We start from the raw sequence: 9,524 nt of genomic DNA, 5'->3' as shown, positions 1-9,524 counted from the left end.
CCTCCGACTCCACCGGGGTGCTGCCCCTCCCCAGCCTCACTATTTTACCGGTTTACTTATTCACCAGCACGGTCTGTCTCGTTCACTGCTGTGTCCCCCAAGTTGAGAGCCGTGCCTGACTCACTTCGTGGATTCTGTGAGAGGGAGAGGGACAGAATCAGAGACGGGGAGAGGGGGCTGCGACCCTGAACTCAGGGTCCCTTCCCACACACACCCACCCCCATGAGCACGGGAAATGGGGCAGCCCCCTCGTCTGACCGCCTCATTGATGAAGTCCACAGTGAGGCCCCCTCATCCCCCACGTGCTCTCTGAGCTTCCCCTGGACCCAAGGAGGCAGGTGCGGGGGCCGCTAATCCTGGCCAACAGGCTGGAGCTGTCCTGCCCCATCCCAGGACGCCCCTTCATGGGCGGGGCGGGGAAGGGCACCCACCCTAGCTGGGGCTCCCGCGGACAAGGCCAGCCTTGGGCTGAGCTGCTGGCCCTTGGCTCCCAGGTCTTGGGAAGCCCACCCACCAGCCCTGACCCGGCCATGTACCCCAGAGCTCTCCCCGACGTACAAGCTGGAGGGGGGGGGCCTCCCAGTGCCCTGGGGTCAGGGCGAGCAGGGCACAGGGCTGAGCGGGGCTGGGAGAGGTGGAGTGGGGACAGGCCTACGGGCTGGTGTCCGTCCTCCCCGTGAGGACACAGGTGCACTGGGGGGAGGAGCACCCGGCCCAGAAGGCTCTGCTGGCAATAAAGGGAGATGTGCGAGGGCTGGGCCGGGGTGGCAGGCACGCCGCGGCCAGGGCTGCTTCGGAGAAGCAGGTACGTGCAGTCTCGTGTTCAAAGAGGCACGGACAGGGTAAGTCTGGCCTGCCTGACCCTGAGACTTTGCTCCTCCGCAGGAACCACCCCGGACGCCTTGGTGTCTGGAAGGCCCATCATGGGGCGCCTGGCGGTCCTCCTGGTCCTGGCTCTGGCCGCCCTCCTGGCTCCAGGGGCAGGGGCTCCAGTGGGCAGGAAGGGCACCCGCAACAAGCTGTTGCTGGTGTCCTTTGATGGTTTCCGCTGGAACTACGACCAGGACGTGCACACCCCGAACCTGGACGCCATGGCGCTGGACGGGGTGAAGGCCCGCTACATGACCCCGGCCTTCGTCACCATGACCAGCCCCTGCCACTTCACCCTGGTCACCGGTGAGCATGGGCCTCGGGGTGGGGCCTGGGGCAGGGAGAGGGTTGAGCAACCCAAGGAAGGAAACCCCCCCCCCGTCTGCACAGAGCCCTGTCCCCCAGGGGCCCACAGGGACAAAGGTGACGGGGGCAGGGGACACGCTGTCTCCGGGGAGACACAGCATGGCCAAGGGGGATTGTCAGCAGGCCTTACCATTGGTGGGATCATACACAAGCCATAAAACTGCCCAGTGGTCTCTTTTTAAACGGTGACCCCAACCAAGGTGACAACCCCGGGCGGGCTCCTGGAGGAAGTGAGTGTGGCCGGGTTCCAGACAGGTGGGAGAGATGAGCCTGCGGCCCCCGGATGCCCTCAAACCCCTCAAACCCCCCATCGCTCCTGGAGGTCTAGGGTGCGGTGTCAGCAGGGCCGCGCTCCCTCCGGAGACACTAGGGGACCCTTCCTGCCGCTCCCAGCTCCCGTGGTCTGTCCCTCCAACCCCGTGGGCTGTCTTCCCCCCACGTGTCTCTCCTTGTCTCGTGAGGATGCTCATCCAGAGACGTAGGGTCCTCATCCTAACCTAACTAGTCACATCTGCAAAGACCCTATTTCTAAGCAAGGTTACCCACTGAGGCTCCGGGTTGGACGGGGCCTTGAGGGGTGGGGGGGAGGGACCCTGTTCTGTCCAGAGGGCTCATCCTCACGCCAGTGTTCTGTGACCATGCCCCGCCCCCGCTGCCACATCTGGTCCTCCATCCTGTGTTGCACCTGTTTCCTTAATAGGTCCCGGATGGGGGAAGGGGGCCCACATTTCAGCCCCACTCCTCTCGTAGCTAGAAGTGAATTTTAGACGATATCTCGTGGGTGGAACTCCCTTGGTGCGTCTGGGCTTCTACTGGGGCTTCTGCTGTGTGGCTGGGCCGTGACTGTTTCATACGTTCCCTCCTGCCGGCCATCTGGGTCGCTCCGGGGCTTTGCCGAAAGCCACGAGGCTGCCGATGACATCCCCGCAAGCAGGACCTACCTCAGGGCTGGGGAGGGGTGCCCGTGACCCCCGAGGAACGTGGGCTCCCACCAGCAGGGCAGCGTGTGAGAAAGCCTGCCCGGCTCCCTCCCTCCACCTCCTCCCTCCCCTCGTGTCTCCTCCCCGCAGGCAAATACATCGAGAACCACGGGGTGGTGCACAACATGTTCTACAACACCACCAGCAAGGTGAAGCTGCCCTACCACGCCACGCTGGGCGTCCAGCGGTGGTGGGACAACGGCAGCCTGCCCATCTGGATCACAGCCCAGAAGCAGGTAACGGACGGCGGTCCGGGGACGGGGGACAGGAAGGACCTGGCCCAGAAAGGCCATGAGACCTCGTGAGGCCCACGCAGGCCTTCCCCCGACCCGAGTGCTGGGCTCCCAGCAGAGAGGGGTGAGAAGTGGGTCCCCGAGGGCGGGGGCGGTGCCAGGTGCTGAGGAGCATCCACTATGGGCAGCATCTTCCCCGCAGCCCTGGGCCGCTGGCTCTGGGAGAAGGGGGTCCGGTCCACCCGGAAAAATAACCTCACCCAGCAAAAAGGCGGGTAATGGGCAGCCCTGGTGGCTCAGCGGTTTAGCGCCACCTACAGCCCGGGGTGTGATCCTGGAGACCCGGGATCTAGTCCCACGTCGGGCTCCCTGCATGGGGCCTGCTTCTCTCCCTGTCTGTGTCTCTGCCTCTATCTCTCTCTGAATAAATAAATAAATCTTTTAAAAAGGGGGGGGCAGGTAACGATAAAACAGCTTTCTGCCTTCCCCTTTCTGGATCCCTCCCCGGGCTGGGCAGCCGACTTCCAGAGGGCCAGATATAAGGTAATATAAGGTAGAGGTGGGTTGTGGGGCTGCGCCCCGGAACCCCTCCATCCCACAGCACTCTGGGGGTTTCTGGCCCCAGAGGTGTGGCTTCTCATCGACGGGGTCAAGCGGAGGTTTCCAAGATGAGCAGAGTGAACTTCGGAGCCTACCGCCACCCTCTAGGCAGGGCGTCCACTCAGGTCGGAGTCCTTCACCCTGGAGGGAGCCACCTGGACATCGGGCTCACTCGCAGGAGCTGAGAGCCTGGCATCTCGCGGTGCTTGGTCCACACAGCAGGGCAGCTGGGGAGCAGACACGCAGACAGGGCGAGCACGGACATGGGGCGGAAAGGACAGATGGATCTGTAAATAATGCAGCCATCGATTTATGGGCAAGACAGATGGATGGCCAGGCTGAAGGCTGGAAGGGCAGGCAAGGGGACAGGGGTCGCAGGGTCTGGACGAGACCAGACCATATTAGGGAGAGGCCGGGCTCCAGGCCAGAAGGGGAGGGCGGTCTGGGCAGCTCGGCCTTGGGGCGAGGACCCAGGGCCATGGTGACGATGGGGACACTGCGTATCTGAGGGCACTATTATATCCATTATCTCACTAGCGCTGAGTCCACTGGGCACCCGCTCGCTCTTCCACACAATCAGTACCGGCCCTGGGAATATAAGATAAGACTTATGAAAGGCCTTCCCAAAAAGAAGGGGGTGCCCGCGAGGGGAGCGGGACTGTGAGCGGGCAGGAGGAGAGGCGGGCGGTCTGGGGGCTGTGTGACAGCAGCAGGGACAGGCAGGGGCGAGCCCCAGGGTGCCTGTGGGCTTTACCGCCGCCGCCTTCCCTGGCAGGGCTTGCGGACGGGCTCCTTCTTCTACCCTGGCGGGAATGTCACCTACCAAGGCCTGGCGGTGACGCTGAGCCGGAAGGAAGGCGCTCTGCACAACTACAAAGATGAGGTGGAATGGAAGGCCAACATCGACACGGTGATGAAGTGGTTCACGGAGGAGGGGCTGGACCTGGTCACGCTCTACTTTGGGGAGCCCGACTCCACGGGCCACAAGTACGGCCCCGAGTCCCAGCAGAGGAAGGACATGGTGATGCAGGTGGACAGGACCGTGGGCTACCTCCGTGACAGCATCAGGAGGAGTGGCCTGGAGGACAGCCTCAACCTGATTGTCACGTCCGACCACGGCATGAGCACCGTCAACAAGACCGCCCAGGACCTGGTGGAGTTCCACAAGTTCCCCAACTTTACCTTCAAGGACATCGAGTTCGAGCTCCTGGACTACGGGCCAAATGGGATGCTGCTCCCCAAGGAGGGGATGCTGGAGAAGGTGTACGAGGCCATCAAGGATGCCCACCCCAAGCTCCACGTCTACAAGAAGGAGTCCTTCCCCGCGTCCCTCCACTACGCCAGGAACCCCAGGATCACCCCCCTGCTCATGTACAGTGACCCCGGCTACGTCATCCATGGGGTGAGCTGCCTGCCCCGGGGGGGACTCCGGGCAGGGCGCAGGCTCCTTCCCTGGGCTGCTGGGCCTCTGTCCATTTCTGTAAAAAGTGCCCCTCCCCCCATTTCTCACGCGTCCCCGGTTTGAGCGGCATTGGCCACCAAAGGGACACACCCGTCACGATGCAATAGGAGCGTGTGTGCACGTACACAGTGTACATGTGTGTGAATGTGTGAGATTTGCGTGTGGGCGTGTGCACGGACGCTTGTGTGTATGTGTGGGGAGACTGGCCATAAGAAACCAGAGAGAAGCGAGGGCGAGGGGCCACTGTGCCGTCCACCGAGAGCCGAGGGACCCCCGAGGAGATGCAGGCTGGGCATCGGGATCGGGAAAGGGAGCGCTGGCGTGCACAGGCGCACTGTGCTCACAGCTCCTCCCTGTGTGCTTGGGGTCGGCACCTAGTCTTCCCCGAGGGGCCCTCCCTCGGGCCAGGGATCTTTTGGGGCTCAAGATTCAGAGAAACCCTTCTGCCCCCATGTGTAACCCCCTCCCAGGGGTCCTCTGCCCCCGCAGGGGTGCTGCTGGCAGAGAGGGCGGGTGGGTGGGGAGTCCCTGCAAAGGCTCAGGGCCTTCCCTCCCCGGCAGAGAGTGAACGTCCAGTTTAACAATGGGGAGCACGGTTTTCACAACGATGTCATGGACATGAAGACCATCTTCCGGGCCGTGGGCCCCAACTTCAAGAGAGGCCTGGAGGTGGAGCCATTCGAGAGCGTCCATGTGTACGAGCTCATGTGCAAACTGCTGGGCATCGTGCCCGAGGCCAACGATGGGCTCCTGAGCACACTGCTGCCCATGATTCAGGAAACCAGCAACAGGCCCGTCAGCACCCCGCCGCCCACGCTCCAGGGAACCAGCAGCAGGACGGCCAGCACCCCCGCAGGTAAGGTGCCACCCATCCCGCACCAGGCAGCGCAGACGGCGTGGGCCTGCACCGCCCTGACCAGCGAGCGCCGCCAGCGCGTGGGGCCGCCTTTTCTTTCCCGGTCCCGGACTCCGGGCACATCTCGGGCCCGACACCAAACAGCGCACTCTGCGTGTCCTGGCAGCAGAGAGGGGACAGCAGGTGGATGTAAGCAGCCTTGTGAGGCTGTGGAGACGGTGGGCCAGAGAGGCAGGTGGTTGCCCCCAGGACAGGTCCCGGGGGAAGTCCACCGCGGGGCACCTGCTCTCCTGCGTGGCCACGTGACGGCTCCTTCCGGGTCTTCCTCTATCGGCCTCCCCCCAACACGCCCTTATGGCCACGCCAGCCCATCCCCAGGGGCACAGGTCACCCTGGGAGCTGATGAATGGCAGACCCCAGTGGGGGCCCAGCTGGAGGTGTGCAGGCCCTGCTCAGCAGGGGAGGGGCCTTGGTGAAGGCCAAGTTCAGGGGGCTTTTGGGGGGGTGAGGGACATGCTCCCACTTCTCTCATTCACTGGATGCTCTGAATTTCCTCAGGGTCTGCCCTCCTTCCAAGTGGCCAGCCCCCTTTGGTGATGGGAATGCTGGTGGCTGTGATTCTTCTGGCCAAGGTCGCATAATGCCCACCATTCAAGGTCAGAAGCCCAGGAGGTGGAGGGGAGGATGGGCTGGTGCTCCCTGCTGCTCCAGCCTGGCGCCCCCACTGCTGACCTGGGCCCCCACACACCGAGGCAGAGAGGCGTCAGTCCTCAGGAACCCCCGCAGGCCCCCTCCAGCCGCTCTGCCCTAGGCTTGGAGCAGGTCTTCCCAGAGCAGCAGGGCCCATGAGACCCGAACCCTCCACAGCCTCCTCCCTGCCTGCCTGCAAGGCCTCCATGCTCCACCAGGGAGGAGTGAGAACTCTGAAGCCATGGGGGTCAGGTGTGCAGGGACAGCCCAGGGGGCAGGGGTCCTGGGACACAGGTGGACTCAGCTTGCTGTGTGACAGCCCCACCTTGCTTCTGCCCTGGGGTGTCGTGACCCTCCAGCCCGAGCAGAAGCACATCACGCACGCATTCCTTCCCAGACCACACAGTGGGAGCCTGCTTGGGGTCAGGCCCTGGTCTGGGCTCTGGGGATCCGCAGTGACCCAGGCAGCCTGAGCCCTGCACCCTGGAGTTTGTGATTTAGGGGCCACAGGGAATGGGCAACAGGAACTGAACATATCAGTGAGGGATGACTGAGCCGGGGTCAGGTGTCAGGGCAGGGAGAGGACAGGGGGCCACGGGAGACCTGGATGAGGATGAGCCGGCCACGGGATCCCGGGATGGGAGAGTGAGTGAGTGAGAGCCCCCTAGGTGGGACTGGTCCTCACGTTCATGGAAATGAAGGGAGGCTGGTGCTTGGAGGCTGGTAGGCGAGGACAGGTACACGATGAGCCTGCCGTGGACACAGGGAGCCCCTGGCCAGGTGACATGGGACACGCCTGATTCGGGACCAATGATCAGAGGAACACGGGACCGCCAGGGCTCGGGAAGAGGGGCGGCCAGTTAGGACGGTCCCTCGGGGGTCTAGACAGAACATCCGGGGGGCAGAGTGGACTTGGGGCTAAATGGACGGGTCCAGATACCTTTACCTGCAATTTCCTCTTGGGTTTTGTGGAGACCAAGATTTCTGGTCGAGGCAGTGATGCAGGAGGTTTCCTCCAGCCTATAAAACACACCCACGGACACTCGGGTTCTGCATGGAACCTGAGAGGTGGGCTCAGACCTCACAGGCCAGGAAACTGCAGCAAAACCAGGAAGATGACATGACTGTGCGCTGGGTCGGGGGGGGGGGGGTGCCCCGGAAGCGTGCCAGCAAACCCACTCTCCAGCTTGTAGTACAAGCCCCACCCTGTGGCCTCTGCCCACCTCTGTGGTGTAAATGCTCCCACTGAAGCCAGTTTCACGCTCCCAGAGTTGGGGCCGCAAAGGCCAGGTCAGGAAGGGCTGCAGAATCGGCCCCGGAGCCGGAGCCCATGCCCAGCACGGAGCTCAGAGCCCTGGGGACCCCCCACCCCACGTGGGCTGGCCACCACGGCCGCTGAATCCCGCGCAGAACCAGGGCGGCGCCCGAAGGACTTGCCCCTCGTCTGAGAAACGTGGCCGCCCTTCCCTGTGCGCCAGGGGAAACTGAGGCACCCTCAGGCCCTCCACTCTTCAGAGTCTGCAGTGTGTGTGGCATGACCCAGGCCCAGGAGAGTGCCCCCAGCCTTTCCCCCCCACCCCCACCTGCACCCACGCACGCCCTCCTGGGGCCAGCTGAGGGTCCTCAGTTCCCACAGCGGCCCTGCTCACCCCACCCTGACACCTTTGCCCATCGCACTTCCCACCACTCCCAGCCTCCCTGCACCCAGGGGGCCCTCACCCTGCCCCGCCCCTCCCTCCAGCCAACAGCACTTGTTCTTCCAGGACCACCTCTTCCAGGAAGCCTCCAGAAGCTACCCTCTCACGGCCTGAGTCTGCTGGATACTGACAGACGGACGGGCCTTGTCTCTTCGCCTGACCACAGACCTCAGGGTCCCCCCAGCTCCAGCTGCAGCCCCAGCTCAGTCGTTAGGGTGCTGGCAATAGGGACCCTTCCCAGGTTTAGGTCTGGGAAGGTGGGGGTGGGGCTCCTGGGAGGGGGGTGCAAGCGCAGGGCAGGCTTTAGGGACCCGGCTAGGGACCTCCGCCCCATGCCAGTGCCCACAGGCCGGCCGCTGCTGCTCAGCGGGGATGAAGGCTGCCGGGTGGTGGCTGTGAGATGCGGACCCTGCTGGGGTCCTCTTGGCCTGACCTGACCGGTTGGCCCCAGGCTGTGACCAGTTCCTGATCCCTTAGGCCGCTGGCAAACCCGGGGAGGCCCGGCTGGCCTGCTGGGGTGGGGGAGAGGTGCTGCAGAGGGGAGGACAAGGCCCTTTGTGAACCCACGGGAAACCGGAATCTCTAAGCCACGTTGTTCAACCAAGGAAATAAAAATAATTTTAAAAAGATGAAAACAGGGCAGCCCGGGTGGCACAGTGGTTTAGCGCCACCTTGAGCCCAGAGCTGGATCCTGGAGACCAGGGATCAAGTCCCATGTCAGGCTCCCTGCAGGGAGCCTGCTTCTCCCTCTGCCTGTGTCTCTGCCTCTCTCTGTGTTTCTCGAATAAATAAATAAAATCTTTAAAAAATAAAAAAATAAAAAGATGAAAACACAGCAAATAGTAGACCATCACCAGTGGGGGTGGGGGCGGGGAGGGGGAAAGTGCGCACACCGGTGCGCCTCTAGACGTAATCATCCCCCTGGAGGGGCTGCCTGGGTGGCTCAGTCGGTCAAGAGTCTGCCTTGGGCTCAGGTCATGATCCTGGAGTCCCGGGATCAAGTCTCGCGTCGGGCTCCCTGCATGGAACCTGCTTCTCCCTCTACCTGTGTCTCTCATGAATAAATAAAATCTCTTAAAAAATATTTTTATTTATTTATTCCTGAGAGAGAGAGAGAAAGAGAGAGAGAGAGATGCAGAGACACAGGCAGAGGGAGAAGCAGGTTCCACCCAGGGATCCCTCCAAAACCACTTCCTAAGAGCAGGAGCTTTGTTGTAGAGCGACTCCTACTCAGCCTGTCCCCACTCACAAGCTGTGACCCTGGAGTGGCGGTCAGCCTTCCCCACCGAAGGGCAGGCACGGCCCCCTGACCTGCCCGGATAATGCGGAGGCAGGAGCTCCCTGCTGTATCCATGGGCAGGGTCCGTAGGGGGCTGTGGGCCTGTCCAGGGCAGCTCCCGAAAACAGACCCAGCATAACAGCGTGACACCGCCTTTGAAGGGTGGGTGGGCAGGTCCCGCGTGTTCCTCGCCTGGGAGTCCCGCTCTCCCCTCCCTGGGCCACTTCCACCCGTGACTTGTCTCCACCCCCAGCCCCAGGATCCATCCCAATCCACCCTCGGCAGCGGCCTGACCAGCTGCCCGGAGCGGGAGCCCTGCCTTGACCCCAACGGCCCGGTGTTCCTGGCCCTGCTTCCAGCACTTTTCCTAGAAGGAATGGCTCCCCGTGGCAGCCGCCCCTGGGGTGCCCAGGCCAGCCGGCCTGCTCACAGCAGCTCTGACTCTGGCCAGGTCCTCATCCGCTGTGGGCCTACATTTCCCATTTGTGCGG

The 9,524-nt window shown here is 63.1% G+C and overlaps 1 protein-coding gene across 2 annotated transcripts; it reads left to right on the top strand.

Annotated features, from left to right (window-relative positions):
- The first annotated feature begins 908 nt into the window (after nucleotides 1-908).
- ENPP7 (ectonucleotide pyrophosphatase/phosphodiesterase 7) lies at nucleotides 909-8,594 on the top strand. 2 transcript variants are annotated; one of them, XM_025468227.3, is made up of 6 exons: nucleotides 909-1,176; nucleotides 2,307-2,452; nucleotides 3,825-4,451; nucleotides 5,073-5,367; nucleotides 5,926-6,023; nucleotides 7,821-7,959. In XM_025468227.3, the coding sequence occupies exons 1-5, from the start codon at nucleotides 924-926 to the stop codon at nucleotides 6,006-6,008; spliced, it is 1,404 nt and encodes a 467-aa protein (XP_025324012.1). In that variant the 5' UTR covers nucleotides 909-923; the 3' UTR covers nucleotides 6,009-6,023; nucleotides 7,821-7,959. The 2 variants fall into 2 exon arrangements, with proteins under 2 accessions (XP_025324012.1, XP_048969810.1); XM_049113853.1 differs by lacking the exon at nucleotides 5,926-6,023 and having other exon boundaries at nucleotides 7,821-8,594.
- The last annotated feature ends 930 nt before the right edge of the window (nucleotides 8,595-9,524 follow it).

The sequence above is a fragment of the Canis lupus genome, chromosome 9 (assembly GCF_003254725.2).
Source record: "Canis lupus dingo isolate Sandy chromosome 9, ASM325472v2, whole genome shotgun sequence".
NCBI lineage: Eukaryota > Metazoa > Chordata > Mammalia > Carnivora > Canidae > Canis > Canis lupus.
Note: the sequence above shows the minus strand (reverse complement) of the source record. Positions and strands in the feature narration are given on the sequence as shown.

Excerpts from the sequence above, each read along its gene's own strand:
- ENPP7 (XM_049113853.1), top strand. The coding sequence starts at position 924 with ATGGGGCGCCTGGCGGTCCTCCTGGTCCTGGCTCTGGCCGCCCTCCTG. Across the intron at positions 1,177-2,306 it reads CCACTTCACCCTGGTCACCG|GCAAATACATCGAGAACCAC; the intron begins GTGAGCATGGGC and ends TCCTCCCCGCAG. Across the intron at positions 2,453-3,824 it reads GGATCACAGCCCAGAAGCAG|GGCTTGCGGACGGGCTCCTT; the intron begins GTAACGGACGGC and ends CTTCCCTGGCAG.